Below are 20,488 nucleotides of genomic sequence, written 5' to 3' on the forward strand. Positions count from 1 at the left end.
ATTAACAAACTAATATTTGAAATAATCAAATTATACAGTAATTAAATAGGAAAAAAATCAAACAACAAAGAAACCCTGTAAAAATATTATTACCAAACAAAGTTATGCATGCAATGACATCATTGACAGAGAAAAAAAACAAACGGAAGCACATGTAAAAAGACAAGAGTACCACGACCACTCAAAAGACCAAAAACACACGCACGCTCAAACGCACACAGCGTGATAAACTTGGCAACCTCGTCCCCAACTCTCTTCCAATATCCGTCCAGGTTCAACACCAATCTCTCTCTCGCAAATCCAACTACTCATCATATAATATTACCTTCCAGGGGACTGTCTGACAGACTATATACTATCTCTCTCTCTATCTCTCTCTCTCTACTTTTGTTTCCAAACAAAGTCCAATAGCATTTTCAGTCTCAGAGCCATGGGAGAGGTAACAGAGTTCGATCAAGCTTTCATCCAAGACCCAGAGCACAGGCCAACACTCTCCATCTCCGAAGCCGAAGGTATTCCGCTGATCGATCTCTCCCCTGTGGTGTTGAACTCCTCCGATCCCTCCTCTTCCGATGAAGCCGTTGCGGAAGTGGTGAGACAGATAGGCAGGGCGTGCGAGCAGTGGGGTTTCTTCCAGGTGATCAACCATGGCGTTCCTCTGCAACTGAGAGAGAAGATCTTCAGGACTTCGAAGGAGTTCTTCGCTCAGCCTTTGGAGGAGAAGAGGAAGGTGAGGAGGAGTGAGGAGTCGGTTTGCGGTTACTTTGACACCGAGCTAACCAAGAATGTTAGAGATTGGAAGGAGGTCTTCGATTTTATCGCGGAAGATCCAACCATTGTCCCTGCTTCCCCTGACCCTGATGAAAAGGATGTCATTCACTGGCACAATCAATGGCCTCAATATCCTCCTCACTTCAGGTTAATTTATTAATTAATTAATTAATTATTTTCATTATTATTATTATTATATGGAATTGCTTAATTAATTTATTCAGGTTTTAAATTTATTCTAATTTATGTTTACAATTGAATACCTTGCCATAAAAAAAAAAAAAAAACAGAGGTTTTTAGAGATATTCTGCAAATTGTTTTAAATCTGCAATGTTTTTTAATATTGTTTTCTCCGGTTTAATTTAAGAAAATTTATAGCAATTCTGTGTTTATGGAAACCAGATATACCATTCTATTTAATACAGTAGCATAGTGTAACAAGTATATGAAACTTTAATGGTAATTCTCTCTCCCGGAATCCTTCACAAATTTTTATGTGGGACAACATGGATAAAACTTTGTCTAGGATTTCTGAGATAAGAGAAAAATTATGAACTTTAATGATTGACAACTTTAGAGCTGTATATATATATATATATGATTTTCTCTTATCATGCATGATCATCCTATTACATTTATTAGGTGAGTTATAGGTGATCTATTACTGGTAATAGACTAATAGGAACAAAAGCATTTGTCCTCCATAAGAAAACCATTATATATAATCTTTCTCTTATCCAGAATTTTCTCCAGCGTTCATATACAAGCCTATTTTCCAGTTTTCATGTGCTTATAGATGCCTATTAGTGCATATGTGTGGGGATCCTGGACTATATATAGATAAAATTGGATGTTGGTTTATTTGTATGAGCTAATCATAAATGAGTAATGTCGGGTTATTAATGATCAGGGAAACATGTGAAGAATATATTAAAGAAGTGGAAAAGTTGAGTCTGAAATTGATGGATCTTATAGCTCTCAGCCTAGGCTTGCCTGCGAAGAGATTCAATAACTATTTCAAAGACCAAACCACCTTTATTAGATTCAATCACTATCCACCATGCCCTGCCCCTGAGCTGGCTCTGGGTGTTGGTCGCCATAAAGATGGTGGTGCTTTGACTGTGCTGGCTCAAGACGAAGTTGCTGGATTGCAAGTCAAACGCAAATCCGATGGAGAGTGGATTCGTGTTAAACCCGCCCCTAATGCTTATATCATCAATGTTGGTGATGTTATTCAGGTACACCATTTTTCTCGGATCACAATCTTTTGTCTTATTTTTGTATTTCCATTCCTATCTCACCAATGATAGAATTTGATAGCATAGAGCGAAAACCGTAAAATTTTTATATCATTGATCGGACATAAAAAAAAAGGGGACAGAAATAACTTGAAAAAAAAAAAAAAATCTTTAATGAGTATCCAAATTAAAAGTAATTGGATTTAATAAATTGCATAAACAGAATCATGATCCTTAATATGCATATATGAGTGGGTCATGGATATGTTTTTTTGAATAGGTTTGGAGCAATGATAAATATGAGAGTGTGGAGCACAGAGTGATGGTGAACTCAGAGAAGGAAAGGTTTTCCATTCCGTTCTTCTTCAACCCAGCACACTACACTGAAGTGAAGCCCTCAGAAGAATTGATTAATGAGCAAAATCCTCCAAAGTTTAGGCCATACAAGTGGGGCCAATTCCTCACTCATAGGAAGCTCACCAACTTTAAGAAACTCAATGTTGAAAACTTACAGACTTACCATTTCAGGATACAGAATTAAGCAGGCCGTATTGGAACTTGGAGGGCTACCCTATACCATATAAATATATGAATGTATATATATATATATATATATACATGTAAGTAAAAGAAATAATTAGTTGGCTAGCCCAGCTTCCTGTATGTTGTTGTAGATACCATGTTGTACACAAATAGAGAGCGTCCTGCCTGTTTCGGGTAGGGAGAGTCTTTCAGAACATGGTGAAATTTGTTTAAAATAAATAAAAGCTTATTTTGATTATTAATTTTCATATGATGGGCGACCAAATCCTCTGGATTATATGTAATTTTGATAATATACCTCAAATGATATGATATGCAATAGAGTGCCAGCTGCCTTCTGTAACATAGGTGATATCCCATCATTGCAGGACTGAGTATATGTACTAATGATGACAATACACATATAGTAATGAAGAATCTATTTGTTTTCTTACTAATTAATCAATTTAACTCTAATATTATACTCGAGTTTTCCCTGCACAATTTGATAAAACTTTAATTTGAAAATAAATTGAAGAATGAGATTTGTTCCTAGCAAGTACATTGATTATGCTTGGCTCTTGGGTGGTTCTTCTATTGGTTAAAATGGAAGAAAACCTCTACATTTGAAGGGTTCCATTTGAATTAAAGCTATTAGCTTAACTAGCTCAAGGATAATGCATTACAATTTTTTATTTTTTTTTTTGGGGGTCACTCCACACACACACACACACACACACACACAAATTATATGTATATTTTTCGAAAACCCCATCTAAAATTAAGTAGGATTTATATGTCCAAGTCAAATTCAAAGAAATAAAATATTAATAAAGCAGTTCATATTATATAATATGGGGGATAAGAGCCCATCGTGATTCAGACCATATATTTCTTTCCAGACCTGCAGAGAAAAAAAAAGAAAAAAAAAGAAAAAGGGATCATATGGATCAAAGAAAGCAATATTTGACTCCAATGTTTTGTCTTCTGATCATATTTTCGTGCAAACCAAATAGGATATCATCGAATCCTACAACAAATAGCAGCAAACATTTTGTATTGGTTCATGGGTCATGCCATGGAGCTTGGTCTTGGTACAAACTCATAGCCCTGCTAAAATCTTCAGGTCACACCATCACAGCCCTTGATCTGGCGGCTTCTGGTGTCGATCTAAACCGTGCAAATGATCTCCCATCGATTTCCGACTACTTTAAGCCTTTGAGGAAATTCATGGCGGGTCTTCATCTACATGAAAGAGTAATCCTTGTTGCTCATAGCCTTGGTGGGTTGGCAATTTCTCAAGCTATGGAGATTTTTCCACACAAGATTTCTGTGGCTGTTTTTGTCACTGCTTTGATGCCTGGTCCGGCTCTCAATATTTCCACTCTTAATCAAGAGGTATGCCCTTTCATCTCATATCCAATTCCGATTTTGGTGAGAATATTACTTTAATCTTGGCAAAAAAGAAATTAATATAAAGAAAAAAATCAAGAGGTAAATTATGAAATTTTTATGTAAAACAATTAAAAATAAAATTAAAGGGTCTTTTGGTTCATCTAACAATAATTTTGAATGTGTGGGAATTTTTGTGTTTTGTTGAAGTCATTCAGGAGGCAAAATTCACTGATGGACAGCCGTTATACATATGACAATGGCCCAAATAAACCTCCAACTACTTTTGTGTTTGGCCCACTATACTTGGCTTCAAGAGTATATCAGTTTAGCCCACCTGAGGTAAGGCTTAGCTTTTCATTACCCAAAAGGACCAAAACCCACAAATATAAAAAGAAGAGAGTCCTCCCTATTTTTCACATTTGTTTTTATTTGGAAATTACAATTTTCACCATTATGTTTTAATTTTACTTCTATTTAACTCTATTTTAAGTCATGACTAAATTTATCAAAATTTTTATTAAATTTGTTAGTCATGAGTAAATTTATCAAAATTTTTATTAAATTTGTTAACTTTATTTTCAATTGCTAGAAATTATTCAGGCTGTAACTAAAATGTCCCTTGTTCGCTAAAGTTTAATAATATGCATTAGAAGAAAAACATAGTCTCAAAATTGACTAAGGAGAACATTGACTTATTTGAACTTTTAATACAAACCGTCCAATCATATTGTTGTTTTTAGATAAATGACCCTAATCTGACATGCAGGATCTGGCATTGGCCACAGTGTTAATGAGGCCACGACCTTTGTTTAGTGAAGAGGACATGTACAGGGAACTAATAGTATCCGAAAAGAGATACGGGTCGGTTAATCGGGTTTATATAGTATCGGAAAAAGATATGGTGGGAACGAAGGACTTCCAATGGTGGATGATTGAGAGGAATAAACCTAATGGTGTGGTGGAAATCAAAGGATCGGATCACATGGTGATGATGTCTAAGCCATTAGAGCTATGCTTTCATCTACAGGCCATTGCTGAGGAATATTCTTAATAGTGATGAGAGATTAATTGAACAGGTACAGCATATCATTTACATTACTTGTTATATAAAATATCCTTACTTTATAAGTAAATATGAATTTACCAATTATTTTACAATGATGGGAGTATCTTATCATCTTGTTTTTTGTAATTTTGATTAATGAAAATTCTTATTCATAAAATGTATATATATATATATATATATGTGGATATATGAATTCACAAAAAGAAAATAATACGTAAATATGAATAAATATAAACCTGTCAGAACCAGTTGGTATAAACCTGTGGTTGAAGATAGTTTGGCTACTGCCTTCTGCACAATAATTATGGCGGCTTTTACTCTTTAGTAACATGGGTTTTTGGTTTATTACCCAAAAAAAAAAAAAAAAAAAAGGTTTTTGGTTTTCCGATTTTTATTTTTTTATTCTTTGTTTTTATGTATATTTTGCTAATCAAGTTTTTTCTTTTTTTCTTTTTTTCTCTACTGCATTTTTATTCATTGCAATTTTTTATGTGGTCATCATCAATGTTAATATATATATATATATATATATAATTAATCTCAAATACGATTGCTTTATTTTATTAAATTAATATATATTTTTTTATAATTATTAAATTTTCATTTAAAAATAAAATTTGATATATTAATAAAAATTAATGATCAAGATAAATTTTAATTTAAAAATATAAAATAAACTTTATTTGAAATCCACTTGCTATAATATATATATTTTGAAGGGGCATTTTGGGAGGTGCATGGCTGGTCCCCTTATCCTGACACTGCAAATTATCTGCCTCTCCAGTTCCAATAACAATAATGATAATGGTAGTAATGGTAGCAGCTGACCAGCGGGATAGAAAGCCACACACATCCGAACTGCGGCTTCTTCTCTTGTACCAAACACGCTCAATTAAGTCATCAAGTCGATTTCCTTTTCTGGTGAATAAATAAAGTCCATGTCCTTGATAAATCTCCTATATGTAAAGGCAGCAACCATGCTATATTAAATGATTGTATTGAAATTATGTACCTTAAAAGAATTCTAATCTAGATTTTTTTCTTTTTTCAGATTAATAGTCCTCTACTTTCAATTAAGCTTTCATTTTTAAAATCCTATCTTTTGATGTTTAAAATCCATTAGGTTAAACTCTTTATTTTTAATTTGCAACATAGTGTGCCCTATATAAATTTAATATTTATGTTTTTTTTTAACCCTAATGCAATTATGCAATAATGTTTTTTATTGTTGGGTTTGGTAGTAGATTTGGCATTGTGTATGTTAAGCATCTTGAACATAATTCTTTTTCAATTGATATTAAAGAAATAGATGATAACCGACTCAATATGTACTAAATAAAAAATAAATCGGGAACGATATAGTAAATTTTAAAATTAAAAATCTAAATTGCAACCTTTCTAAATGAACAAGTATCAAAATGTAATAAATATATCAAATGAGGTTGGTTTATTTAATAAAGTATTTATATTTATAATTGAGAAATTATGAATTTGAAATATCAAAATGAATTAATAGAAAAATTTTGTATATATGATAAAAAAAATACAATAAATACTTTTTCTTAATAAAAAAATAAGAACAACAACAATAAAATTAAAGTGAACCATTATCAAAATTTTCTTTTAGCAAAAAAATAAAAAAGTATGTACTGCGAACATAAGTCACCAATCATAGTACAATTATATGATGTTAAGGAACACATAATCAATAATTTAAATACCCTCATCACAAATATATTAGAAGAAAAGAAAAAAGTCTTCAAAGTTTTGCACTTACAGGTAATTCATCAAAAAAAATAAAATAAAATTAAAAGTTTTGCAAGCTGGTATAACAGTAATCATGTGAAATTGTGAACCAAAATGCTACGCGTTAAAGGCTGGTTTTCAATTCTTTTACTTAGGGTAATAACTTTTATTGCATATAGACATGTAGTGCTCTTTTATTTAAATTGAGCTATATTTGTTTACTATATCGATCTCTACAATCCTATTTGCTATAACTTATCCCCTCAATAAAATTCCGAGATCCATCCTGTGTGGGATAAGGATCCTCTCCATTTAAAATTATTAATGGAGTGTTTCAATTTTGCTTAACAAAAGTTTGCCACACCATTGAACCAAAAAATAAAATAAAATAAAATAAAATAAAATAATTGCCACACCAGCTTTCCAGATCTAATGGTTAGAATTGTTTCATGTCTTTACTTTTAATTTGAAAGTAATCACATTAGTCATTGATTGATACTAATTTTCTTACATAGATTATAATTAAAAATTAATTAATAAAATATTTTTATCCAAAATTGAATTTCTATTTAATTAATCTTAAAGAAAAAAACCTCTAAATAATATATAATATATTTCAATGATAATTTCCTGTTAATAATATTTATAATTAAATATCATATTCTTTATAAAAATCATATTCAATTTGTTCTCATTCAAAAATCTTATCTATTGATGGTGTAATGGTGGAAACTCTACAGGTATGTTTGGAATGACAATCAACATTTTCATAATCTCTTCCATTATTAAATCTATAGCAACTTTGTTTTTAATTTCTTTTCTCTTAATTATTATTTACTTATAAATATTATTAAAAGATAATTATCATGAAAATATATTACATATTATTTTTATTTTTTATTAAGAGTAATTAATTAGCAATTCAATTTTTAATTGAAATATTTTATTAATTAATTTTTAATTTTAAAATATACAAGAAATTTAGCACCAATTAATAACTAAAGTGACTATTCTTAAATTAAATGTGATGCAATGCAATAATTCGAGCATTGGATTTGAAGAGCTGATGTAACACAATTTTATTAGGCAAAATTTCTATCCTCCATTTCAAAGGAAATAAAAAGGATTCTTGTCCCCCTTGTGTTATTGCCACAATGATAACAGCAATGCTATGAGCATCCAAATTTAAAAAAAAAAAAAAAAAAAAAAAAAAATTTACGAAATGATACATCATCGTACCAATGTATCAATATATAATCTAAAAAAGTATTTTATTAGTCATTATTAGTGTTGATCATAATAGAACTTATTGCTAACATAATAATTGTTAATTGGCTGTGTTTAATTATATTTTGACTTTAAAACTAAAATTCTAACATGGAAAATATATCTATATTGGATTGCCAGTTAAATTACATGATAGGCAAACATAATGAAAAATAATATTTTTTTCAATCTAAATATGAATAAGTGGTTAAGTGAGGTTGGCTCAATTGGTAAGTCATTAACATTTATGAGGTTGTAGATTAGAAACATTGGTATGAAAAAAAAATTATTGTAATATTTAAAAAAAAAAAGTAAATCTTTAAATATATAATGATAAAAAAATAAATTATCATATAATTTAGTAGATAAATTTGATGAGAAATTATTCAGTAAAATCGTTAATATCAAATAATAATGTTTTTTTTTTCATAAATCAAGTTGCCATTAGAGATGCACTAACTACAAGAATCTTCAATGAAAAGTGAATCGTTATCTATGTGGCAAAGTTTAGTTATTTATATGGTATAGATATTCACTTAATGGACTAAAGTCAAAAATAAAAATCAATCTACAATGATTTGATCTTATATTAATATGCTTATCTATTTTTTTAAGTAAAATTATATACTTGATAAATATTATTTTAATTCTTTATTGAGTCATATTGATTTAGCTAACCGTTTACGATCATCTTTACAGTAGTATTTTTTTTTTTTTTAACCATATCAACTTAACTGTGAAGTTCCATATCGGTTGGAAAAGGGAACAAAACACTCCATATAAGTTGGTGTGGATATCTTTCTCTTACGAGGTCTTTTAAAACCTTGAGGGCTGGGTTGTAAAAGGATTCTCCAAATCCAAAGAGAACAATATCACATGCGGATGGTCTGGGCTGGGCTGTTACATTAACAATATTTTAATAAAAATGTTGAATAATACTTTTTTAAATAGCCATCTATATTTATTTTTTTTAATAAAAGATTTTGAAGGATTTGATGTTAAATTATTATACAATATTTTAATAAAAATGTTGAATAATACTTTTTTAAATAGCCATCTATATTTATTTTTTTTAATAAAAGATTTTGAAGGATTTGATGTTAAATTATTATTTAAAAAATACCGACGTTTATCTCTAAAAGCATGCTGGTCCATATTCGGTATTCATAATCATAAGGTGGTAGAAGAACTTATCACAATCCATATAGTTGTTGAGGATATACCAAGAAGAGTATATTTAATTTAGAGTTGAATGTATTTAAAATGAATTATAAATTTTAAAGGATTTGATGGATTGTAATAGAATTTTATAAATTTCATAAAAAAATTATAAAAATCCAACAAAATCTTCGGGATTAAGGTTAGATTTTATATTAATAATTTTTTTTTTCACAATTTCACTGTTAAATTTTTTTAAAATCCATTAAAATAAATGACTTTTTCAATACCATTATAAGTTAAAAGAATTTTATAAAATCCTAATTGAATACATCTGAATTTTAATGAATTTTTATAAAACTATTAAAATTTAAATTAAATATTATTAAATTTATATAGATTTTTTTAAAATCTAAATTAAATACCTTCAAATTTTTAAACATTTTTAAAATCTTTAAAATTCTAAATTTACCTTTTAAGTTTGAATAAAAAAAAAATATCAAAGATAAAGATAGAACAGTATTTCGAACTAACTGTCAAAAGTACCGTTCTAATCACCTCCAAAAGAAAAAAAGAAAAATTTTAACCATTCATTAGTTTAGAAGCATTGGAATATTCTTTCTTTTATCCGTGATCCGTCACTTTTGGAAAATCTATCGGATCAAGAACTTTGTCCCACTGCCGCGGCCTGTACCCGATGAATGGCTACCACATTAATTAAAAATTCTACATTTTTCTTCTCAGAGTCATTGCCATGAGGAGACGTGGTCGCGTTTTCTTTATTCAAAATAATAATAATAACAAAAAAAAAAAAAAAAGGTAATGAAAAGTTGGCGCTATTATTTGACAATTCATTATTTTAAAATTTTCAGCCAAATAAAATCATTACTTTAAATTATCTTTCCAACATGTGATCTTTGCTCCATGTGATCCTTGCCAAGGCGAGCTACCATGAAACCTCATCATGTCGCTCCAAAATTAAGATCAGCTTTCAAAAATTTGATTGATAATGACATGGTTGTCTTCTTGTTTCGATCGAGTCGAATAGGCATGGGATTCTCCTTCTAGGCTGTTCCAATTCTCATTGTCTTCTTGTTTCAATCGAGTCGAATAGGCATGGGATTCTCCTTCTAGGCTGGTCCAATTCTCACTAATTTTCAACAAAACAACAAAAAATGTATGTATATGTAGCCATATTAATCTGTGGCCTGTCTATCAGAGATTGAATTCAAAATTTGCTACTCTGATATTTATATATTAAACCATAAACGACACCAGTCTTTTTTTCTTTTTTAAGTTTTTATATATAATCAATCCAAATTTCTATTTTTCTATAATTTAAATTTATATATAAAGGATATAAATATGAATGTCCAAGCATTAAAACTAGTCCATATAAGTGATATAATTCAAAAGCTCAAACTTGCAAAAAATATATAGGAATTGAATTATATATTTTTAACACGTGCAAAGTGCACTTTTGAATACAGATAGAAAATATATATACAAATATAAGTCTAGTATATGTCTAAGGTCGGCCATGATATGATAGACGTGCACGTCAAATCACATGTAACTTGGTATATATTTTATGATATAGTTTATGAAATATATGTATTTACATATTCTTTGGCGAGAACGGTGACCATGTTATAGGCAACTTTGTCTATAATAGTAAAATTATATATAAATCTGTTACATATTAGGTAATGGTGGCCAAGTTATATTGTCAATAATTATATATAATTTTAGACGAAACTATGTATATATATATATATACACATCTCTAGATTTTATCTATTATATTTTGTTAAGAGGATATTTTAACATACAACAGAAGGACATTTTAACATACAACACAAATATATATATATATATATATATATACCTATAAATTTTATAATGTAGATATTCATATATTTTTAACATCCAGACGTCCATCCATCAAGCATCATACTATCTAAGAAAGAGTATTAGACCATGTAATTTGATATATACCTGCGCCTAAAAGATGTGCTGACTTTTGTACCATAACAAGATAATATACATACATATATGTCTTTTTTCCTTCTGTTTTTCATGAATAGTGCACTTTAACACACAGATACAAATATATATTATATATACATAATTCCATTCTTTTGGAAAACGAAGTATAGGATAACCTGGGTGTTTGAATACATATTATTTATTTATTCTTTTATATTGGGAGGAGGATAATCGAATTTGTGACCTTTAGGCTTTCTCTTGCCCATTATATAGAAAAAGACATTGATGCATCATTTAGTTCAGCATGGACAGAGGAAGTCTAATGAATTATTCCATTGCCAGCAGAATAAGACAAACAAAATCATTAATAAAGTGGTGTTTATATGAATATATTATCAAACAAATTAATGAAATTAAGTTTTTTTGGCCACTCGAAGTAGAATCTGGTTCGGTCCAACAAAATAGAAAAAAAAAAAAAAAAAAAAAAAAAAAAAAAAAGAACCTGTTCCCAAGAAGATTCTCGATTAGGATTACTAATTTACTCGTCAGTGATGATCCCATAATCACTCATCATATTAGCAATCCGTTTGTGGAGGTTTATATAAAAGGTCTTGCGAAAAAGATAAAAACATTTCTCAACGGAACACACACAACAACCTTTTACAGAACGTTTACACAACTACAGATTAGTTTTTTTTTTTTTTTTTCAATAGTTCTAATTATTTTATTTTAAAGTCAAGAATCTTTTAACATTTTTCAGTTATCTATTTTATTCTTTTTTTTTTTTTAAGAGAGATTACAACATAGTCAATAAAAGTAAAATAAACCTATTTATTTTATATCTCATTTCTTAAAGCAATTTGAAAACTAATGGAAAACTATCAAAACCTTTTGACAAGAAAATTTTCCTTCCTATTGAAATTCAAAATTTTGTTTTTGGGCATGAAGAGAAAGACTTATGATTATTACCAAAAAAAAACAAAAAAAACAAAAAGAAAAAAGAAAAAAAAAAAAGAGTACGTGTTAAGTTTACCTATGTTTTAAAGTCATGTGATGTTCACCCGCTTATTTTGTTAGAAAAAATATTAAAAAACGGTTGGGGCAAGTCAGAAATAATAATAATAATAATAATAAACACAATACAAAATCTCATATAATTTAAGGGTAAAAGCTATAAGCAGATATTTAAAACAAAATATAAGAGTATTTGTACCTTTTTCATAATTTAAATATGTGTCCAGCTAATTACAAGCATATATTTTAATTTAAAAAAGCGAATATTGAATAAATAAACGTGCCCTGATCAATTATATTGCCACTTCTCTTATTAATTTCTCTGATATCATTTCCATGGTGGTGTACTGAATCACGAACCAAAATTATAAGAAATCTGGTATATTTTTAGTAATGTTATATGAACTATTTAATTTATCAAATTGTCCGTCAAATATATATTTATTATTATTTAATTGGTTAATATTTTAATATAAATCTAGATAAGTCAACTTTTGAAATTTTAATATTGTTCATATAGATAACATTTTAATATTATTCATATACTAAATACTAGTGTAGCAATAGAATTATTTAATCTATTATGCCTAAGAAATTATTAAGCTCTATACAACTTATATATATACTTGACAAGGAAAAGAGAGAATTCATTCAATATTGGTTTAATGGTATGCCTTTTATATTTACATTTCAAATTTAAAATATACCTCCTCTTTTTTAGTACAGAAACTATTGTACTTTGTTTTTTTTTTTTTTTTTAAAAAAAAAAAGCACAATTACTTTAAAAAAAAGAAAAAAAAGAACAAAAAAAAAGGACATAGATAAAAGAAAAGGAAGAAGAAGATGAGGGCTGAAGTTGCCAGCGAAGATTCATGTGACCATCTAACTTTGTAAACAAAATGCGCTAAGAATTGCCTCTGATAAACCAATCTAAAGCGTTGTGGGAGAGCTCCAACTTAAATCACCGATTGATATGACAATATTAGATACCAGGGGGAAAAAAAAAATTACAATCGATGTAAAATGTATTATTATTTTTTTTTCTGGACTAAAATTGGTGTAAAAATGTATTAAAGTGTATAAAAATCTATCTCTAATAAAATTTTAAAGTTTTTTTTAAAAAAAAAAAATTGATGCCGTAACATGATTTTAAATCAGTTTGAATGTTCCTAGAAAATGGTGTTTAAATATATATATATATATATATATAATAAATTTTTGAAAAAAAAAAAAAAAACTGATTGCTTTATTCAATACATATATCTATGTCCAATTGTCTAACTTCCACCTCTAATACAGGATAAAACCATTTGTATTAAAGGTGGGAGCTAGTACTCTTGGAATATGTAAGGGTTTTGGTATTTTTATTAAAGACCGGAGCACATGTTTCAGGAGTACAGTAATTTTTTTCCACACAAAGATATAAGAATAATCCAGAATCAAAAGTATATATTCTAATCCAGGAAAAGAAAATCCTGGCCTATAACTATATATATATATATATATAAATATGATATTTTCCCTGTGCGACCACTAATATTGGTTTCTAGTGGTAAAAGTGGTTTGCTCAGAGCATTAATTTCTATCTACCCAACTTTATTCGATGATAATTATTCATCACGTTGCAAACAGTGACGTTTCAGTCCAGTTATACATTCAGGGAAACTTTATGCAGCAGGTCACCAATATGTGTATGTCGTTTCTTCAATTTGGCCAACTTTGTCACGGTTACTCTTTTATTTATTTATTTTAATTATTAATATGTTTATTTATTTTGTGGACCGTATTGAATATGCACATTCTTCAAATTATTGAAATGGTGGGCACTGGTCACTGATTTACCAAGAAAGAAACAGGTGGTCACACTTGCTAAGCTGCTGTGATCGGGACATGATCAGTGGCGAATCTACCATGAGGCAGGCAGACAGCATGTCTCCTCAATCATTTTACTCACTTAGGAGCAAAAAATTGTATGCTGAATTTAATAGTTTTTTAGATACAAAAATTGGCATGTGAATTTTATACTGAATTTTACACAATTTTGTATCTAAGGACTATCCAATTTCTAATCCATAAGAGCTTTTTTTATATTGTTTATACCGTATTTGATACATGGGATTAGGATTGAGATCGAAGTACATGGAATTAACATTAAAATTGACATTGAAATTTTAATGTTAATGGATTTAACGTATTGTCTTTTAGAAGAGGTTGGTGGAATTAACATCAAAATTATTTTTACATCTATTTGAAATGTCCATATAAACGCTTATTAAATTTGTACAGTTTCTATATTATTTTAGTTATTTTTAATTAAAAAAAAAAAATCAACAGGGCAACCCTTTTTCTCCCTTGACTCTGCTTGCCTCATCCCCTCTAACTTTCTCCATCTTCGTAGGTCCTTCTGTTCTTTTCCTTGCCTGTTCAACTTTCGATCCCAATAGCAATTGGTTCAACTTTTTCAACTCGCATGCTTCTTTGCCTTGCTAGAGATGATTCCATATTTTTATATATGGGATTTTCTTTTGATTTTCATTCCCCGTTGCATTTGGTGGATTGTTTGTTGGAGAAAAAGGGATTTCAATGTAACATCTCATTTCATAAAATGCTTAAATATTAAAATTTTAACTGAATTTGACTAATTAGATTATTTATTAATCCCATATTTGATTTTTTATATGACCAAAGTTTCAGTTTGACTATTATACCATGGCGTAGAGTACGTCGATATGAGTTTATAGACTGGTGATACGTCTAATTTTGAGTTACGGTTAAAAAATTATTATTTTGAAAATTTTTTAACAGTGGTATTATATTATTGTTCAAAATAGTTTCAAAATTTTGTCTGTTAGTAAACCAGAGACTTATATATACATGGGGAATCATGCCCTTTATTAAACTATTATAAAAAAATCCAAAAAATTCCAAAATCTCTTAAAAATCCAACAAACTCGAGAAAGATCTGAACCGGATCGGTCCAAACCTGTTTGAACACCAACTAGGTTAAGTCGGTTTTGATCATTTTTCAACCACCTTAATGCCCGGTCATTGTGGAGGCCCACCTTGAGGTGATCTCGACCAAAAAATTTCCACCTAGTTGGCCAACAGACACGTTGAGATTTGCATCCTAAAGTTGGCAATGGCGAGTTGTGGGTCTTTTGATAATTTGGTCATTTTTTGATCATTCCATATCGACCCATGCTCCTTATCCACCATTTTTGAACCCTCTGAATACATTGACATTCTCTCTTTGCCAATATTCCTCACCTTTTGAGAGATCCTTCAACTAGAAGTTTGATAGAATCTTTTGACGTGTTTTTCAGCTGCCAGTGATACTTTTGGACTAGATGAGCATACCATTGTATTTTTCATCTCTTGAGCTTTTCAATAATATAAAGTTTGTAAATTTTGGATATCGTTTAATAATTTTTTTATTTTTGAATTAATTAGTTAAAGACTAGAAAAAATTAGACTGTGTTTGAATAATTTAGGATCAAATTAGAGTTGATTTTATGTAATTAGATATTAGTAGGATATATTGAAATGTTCAATTTCATAAAATTGGCTTTCGGGACAAAAACGTCAATTTTTGATATCAAATCTTAAGGGTTTGTCATATAATTGGATTGCTTGATATCTAATTTATGTAATCTTATGGTTCTATAAAATATTTTAAGATATTTGATACGTATCAAAGTATTATATTATAGACACCTACATTGAGTCTAGAAGTGACCCTGCAGAGGAGTAGGAGTGAGTATTAGCGGTATTTATGAGTGGCCATATTTTCAAATAATTTTGTGCATGCTAGTATAATATATATGGTTTGATTTAAATATTTATTTTATCTATATATAAATATTTATTTTTTCATATATATGTTATAATTTCATATGACTTTTGATAATATTTTTAATGGTTTTAAATTCTAATGAGTTCATAATAAACTTATGAATATTGGTATTAAAATATTTTAGTAATTAAATCTTTATTTTAAACCTTTTGAAAAATAATAATTTTAAAAAAGCGGATTGGAAATTATATATTTTCAACTATGTTTAAGTATTTTATATTTTCAAGTACTTAAAATGGTTTATGGTTATATATATTTCATTGTTGGTATTTATGTTTTGACATGAAAGGGTGAGTTGAAAATTTTGGAATATTTGAATAAATGACTTGATTTGAATATTAAATTATGCTTTATGGTACCATATTGTTGGACAAGTAGAAAAGTATAATCCTGAAAAGATTATTTTATGAATATTATATTGTTATTTTTTAATTGGTATACTATATAGTACTAGTGTATTTATTCAGTATTATATTATAATGTGCAGGTTTGTCATGATGCCTATAGTACATTAAATGTCATAAAGTGAGTTCATCACACAAGTTTATTGTTGCCATAATACATTTCATATACTAAGGATCGTGAAGTGTGTTTATCCCATAAGTTTGTATTGTCATGATGTTTTTAGAATGCTAGAGCTCATAAGGTTGGTTCATCCCACAGGTTCTTTTTCTTTTTACTATCTAGTAGTGTTTCAAGATACCATGTCCCACTTGATAGTTTTAGATATATCGTATAATATATTATTTATGTTTTGAATACATTGTCAGTTTTCTGATTAGTTATAGTTTTACTATATTTTTCATAATTATTTTATAAAATTATATTTATATTTTTTTATGCTCAATATTTAAATCATGATTAATACAGTTTATAATATTTTAATGGTTATTGATTTATACTAATTAATATCGGTCTTATGATACTAATTTGGTGTACAAGTTGGGTTTTATGAAATAGATTTTAAATGGAAAATCTTTCTAAAGAGTGGAACGAGGGTCTTAAGAAAAAGATTTATAGAAATAAAATATTATTTTTTTATTGTACTTTGCCATTCTTTGAAATATTTTTATCTCATGTTTTATATATTTTTAAAATTGTTCCCCTAGACCTAGGCAATTAATGAACAGTCTACTTTGTGTATCACTTATTATTCTATGTTTTCCACTGCAACAACAGTATTTATTTTTCCTTATTCATCTTTATTTTGTTAGACTTATTTGTATCAGTTGTATTACTTAATTTTTAAATACTCTTATGTAAATTATAAATACAGTAGTGACCCTATTATGTATGTATCGTAATGATTTATAGTATGATAGACTGTAAATATTGATTATAATTGTGGATTTATATACTGTTATGACTCCATTTTTATATATTAAAATATTATTTGATATTTGTATGTATATTGTTTGTTCATGGTGGATGAGATTCCATTGGATTTTCTTTAAGAATTGCCAAATGAAACTTCCATATTTAGGGCTGTTCGAGAGTCTTGAGAGGATTCTCAAAGTGGTGGAAGATGTGAATATGCTTCACAACCCCCAAAAAAAAAAAGGAAAAGAAAAAGAAAAAGAAAATCCCAATTTTAATTTAAAAAAAAAATGAAACTCATTCCCTTAGGAGGCTCACTAATTTTAGGAAACTCAATGTTGAAAACATCCAAATTTGCCATTTTAGGATACAAGAATAAATTGCAAAAATGTTATTTGTCGCTATTGTTGAACGATTAGAAATAGAATGTAAATGCTACATAATAATTGAAATGGTTATTACACAGAGTTTACTTTTAAAATTTCATTATGAAAAATGATTAAATTAAATGCTCTAATTAAATTTCCATATAAACTAATGGTCATCATCGGTGGTGATAAATAATACAATTCAATAATTTTTCTTTCAAAAAAATAGTACAGGGAGTAATTAACTAAGCAATTTATGCATGCACATGTACAAGCACATGTTGTTTTAGTGAAGTGAGGCTGCCTCAATATATTTATTAGGTTGTGAATTTGAGACTATTTATATATTATTAGAAATTGTTGAAATAATTAAAAAAAAACACATGTTTTAAATAATGACATTGGATAATTTTTTTTTTTTTTTTGGCTATTTTAAATAATAAAATTGGATTATGCTATTTTAAATAATGGTATTAGATTCTACCATTTTCTTGTTGTTTTAAAGAATGAATTGGATTATAATATTTTCTTGTATTCAAGTGCAGGCACTTTAATTTTGGCACCCATTTAACATTTGTGTCTTGGCTCCTTTAATGTGTATGAAAAAGAAGATCCAATAAATTAAGCAATAGAAAGTAATAAAAAGGTTTTTTAATCCAGGTTGTTGATTGTATAATGGGTCTGCTTCTTCTTCTTCTTCTTCTCCTCCTCCCTCTCCTCTCTCTCTTTCTAAACGGTGGATTAGGGGAAAGATCTTTTATCACATAATATTTTTATGATCAAGGGGGATCATGTTTGGCAAGTAAAAAATTAGATAGTTCATAGTGGATACGTCATTCAAGGATCAAAAGAGATGTTGAGGATTGAAAGGAGATTTTGAGAGTATAGTATAGGAATTTGATTCATTCTCATGCTGAAGACTAGACTAATCATTCAATTAAATTAAATGTTGCTGCTTCTTTCTCTACTCTACGATGTTCTATTAGAATCATTGCTAGAATTTCTTTTGCATTTAAGTCATAGTTTCATATCTAGGATGTTCTATTAGAATCATGGCTAGAATTTCTTTTGCATTTAAGTCATAGTTTCATATCTAGGATGTTCTATTAGAATCATGGCTAGAATTTCTTTTGCATTAAAGTAGTCACGGTTTCATATCTTGACAAATTTTGCATTGCTGGCAACAACGACTGCTGTATTTAATGCGCTTGCATTATCATCTCAAGAGCAGTGGACATTAATTATATGTGAATCTGACTCTAAAAAAGTTATTGGATACTCCAAGGAGCCCAACTCAAAATGCAGTTGAGAATGTGAAAATGTCGTTAACAAAATAAGGTCTTTTGCTTGTGGTGAGTTTTTAGAGAGGCTAATGAAGCTTCTCTTTTTTCGAGCAAATGGGAACTGTCTTGCTCACTTCAAAACGGATTAATTTATTAGCATAACTGATGTTAGTCAAGAGGTTAAATTTGCTCTAAATAAAGATGGATGTATATGATTTTGTTTGTTGATAATGTATTCTTATTAAAAAATATAATAATAATAATAAAAAGTGAGTCTAAAAATTTTATGATGGAGAGGAGGCTTTACAAGCGCCACCATGGCTGTGCAATTCGCAATTCCAAAGGTGGAAGCTTTGGAAACTCAAGCAGAAATGGCTTTTGTTTAGGATCTATTTCATTTGTACCCTTCAAATTTACATCAATTATAATTTAATCTTTTAAAATTTAAAATTTACAACAATCTTATAGAAATTTGAATGATATTAATATAAAAAGTGTGAATGAAATAATAAAAGTGATTTTTAGAAATCTAAACAAAAAAAAAAATGATATTTTTGAAATTAAATCAAGCTTTAAAAAATATAGATAAAATTAACTAGGTCGTACGTTCATAGTAGAAGGTTGAATCGAGAAAGGCGAGCATTGAGTGAATTAAGGGTGGTGTTCTTTTTTGTCTTTTCTTTTTTTCTTAAACAAAAAAAATGCTTCTACCATAGCTCTGCGTCACATGACATGGGATCATTCGAAGCAATAACAGAGCTTGTCAAGCCTTGAACCTTAATGTCCGGACTCTCAGAGTCTCATATGTGAAAGCTGAGGAATTTCCTTCTGCTAAACTATCAATCTCGGTGGTAGTTTTAGGCTTGTTTTCATGCGCATGTGTTTGTGTGTGTGTGTGTGTACATATATATATATATATATATATATGTATTAATTTCCATGTGCCATATAGATCCACTTAAATGATGATGTGACAAAATCTATTAAAATCCAATATAAACCATAATTGAGGTAGTTCAAAAAATAAAAGGATATGGACCAAATTGACACCTCATCCCAAAGAGAAGAGTAAAACTATTGTCCAATTAGGATCGCATGGTTTTTACTCAAAAAAAATAAAAAAAATAAATAAGATTCAAAGGTCTTATTTATTTTTGTGATTGAGGATCATGTAATTCTTGGATGGATGGGATTTTTTACACAAAGTGTAAAGGTGTTAAATTGTAATTTGGAAAAAAAAAAAAAAAGAAGAAGCTAAAATTCTATAAATGCCTTTGACCTTTTCATCGTAGTAGGTTAAATTGGATAAATATGAGTGGCAAAATTTTTTTTGTCAAATTTATAGTATCCATGATGTGACATTATTTAAATGGTTTACCTTCCCATATATATATGATAATATCAATTTAATACCATTAAGAAACTGTCATATAATTGATTATCAAAATTTTGATAAAAAAATTTGATACCTGTAGTATTATTCGGTTAAATTTTCATTCAAG

General features: G+C 28.6%; 2 protein-coding genes across 4 annotated transcripts; both read left to right on the forward strand.

Moving 5' to 3' along the window:
* Window positions 1-257: 257 nt before the first annotated feature.
* Window positions 258-2,800, forward strand: LOC107411262 (jasmonate-induced oxygenase 2). The gene is made up of 3 exons (XM_025070712.3): window positions 258-918; window positions 1,682-2,009; window positions 2,290-2,800. The coding sequence occupies exons 1-3, from the start codon at window positions 431-433 to the stop codon at window positions 2,548-2,550; spliced, it is 1,077 nt and encodes a 358-aa protein (XP_024926480.2). The 5' UTR covers window positions 258-430; the 3' UTR covers window positions 2,551-2,800.
* A 140-nt stretch (window positions 2,801-2,940) lies between these two features.
* Window positions 2,941-6,048, forward strand: LOC125424146 (methyl jasmonate esterase 1-like). Of its 3 annotated transcripts, none has more exons than XM_048480758.2 (4): window positions 2,941-3,929; window positions 4,134-4,265; window positions 4,693-5,002; window positions 5,712-6,048. In XM_048480758.2, the coding sequence occupies exons 1-3, from the start codon at window positions 3,477-3,479 to the stop codon at window positions 4,975-4,977; spliced, it is 870 nt and encodes a 289-aa protein (XP_048336715.1). In that variant the 5' UTR covers window positions 2,941-3,476; the 3' UTR covers window positions 4,978-5,002; window positions 5,712-6,048. The 3 variants fall into 3 exon arrangements, with proteins under 3 accessions (XP_048336715.1, XP_048336716.1, XP_048336717.1); XM_048480759.2 differs by having other exon boundaries at window positions 5,777-6,048; XM_048480760.2 differs by lacking the exon at window positions 4,134-4,265.
* The last annotated feature ends 14,440 nt before the right edge of the window (window positions 6,049-20,488 follow it).

Source organism: Ziziphus jujuba, chromosome 9, assembly GCF_031755915.1.
Source record: "Ziziphus jujuba cultivar Dongzao chromosome 9, ASM3175591v1".
In the NCBI taxonomy this organism is placed as follows: Eukaryota; Viridiplantae; Streptophyta; class Magnoliopsida; order Rosales; family Rhamnaceae; genus Ziziphus; species Ziziphus jujuba.

Bases quoted from the DNA above. Each gene is read 5' to 3' on its own strand.
- LOC107411262 (XM_025070712.3), top strand. From the start codon at position 431: ATGGGAGAGGTAACAGAGTTCGATCAAGCTTTCATCCAAGACCCAGAG. The intron at 919-1,681 runs GTTAATTTATTA...ATTAATGATCAG, and splicing joins CAATATCCTCCTCACTTCAG to GGAAACATGTGAAGAATATA. The intron at 2,010-2,289 runs GTACACCATTTT...TTTTTTGAATAG, and splicing joins ATGTTGGTGATGTTATTCAG to GTTTGGAGCAATGATAAATA.
- LOC125424146 (XM_048480758.2), top strand. From the start codon at position 3,477: ATGGATCAAAGAAAGCAATATTTGACTCCAATGTTTTGTCTTCTGATC. The intron at 3,930-4,133 runs GTATGCCCTTTC...GTTTTGTTGAAG, and splicing joins TTTCCACTCTTAATCAAGAG to TCATTCAGGAGGCAAAATTC. The intron at 4,266-4,692 runs GTAAGGCTTAGC...TCTGACATGCAG, and splicing joins ATCAGTTTAGCCCACCTGAG to GATCTGGCATTGGCCACAGT.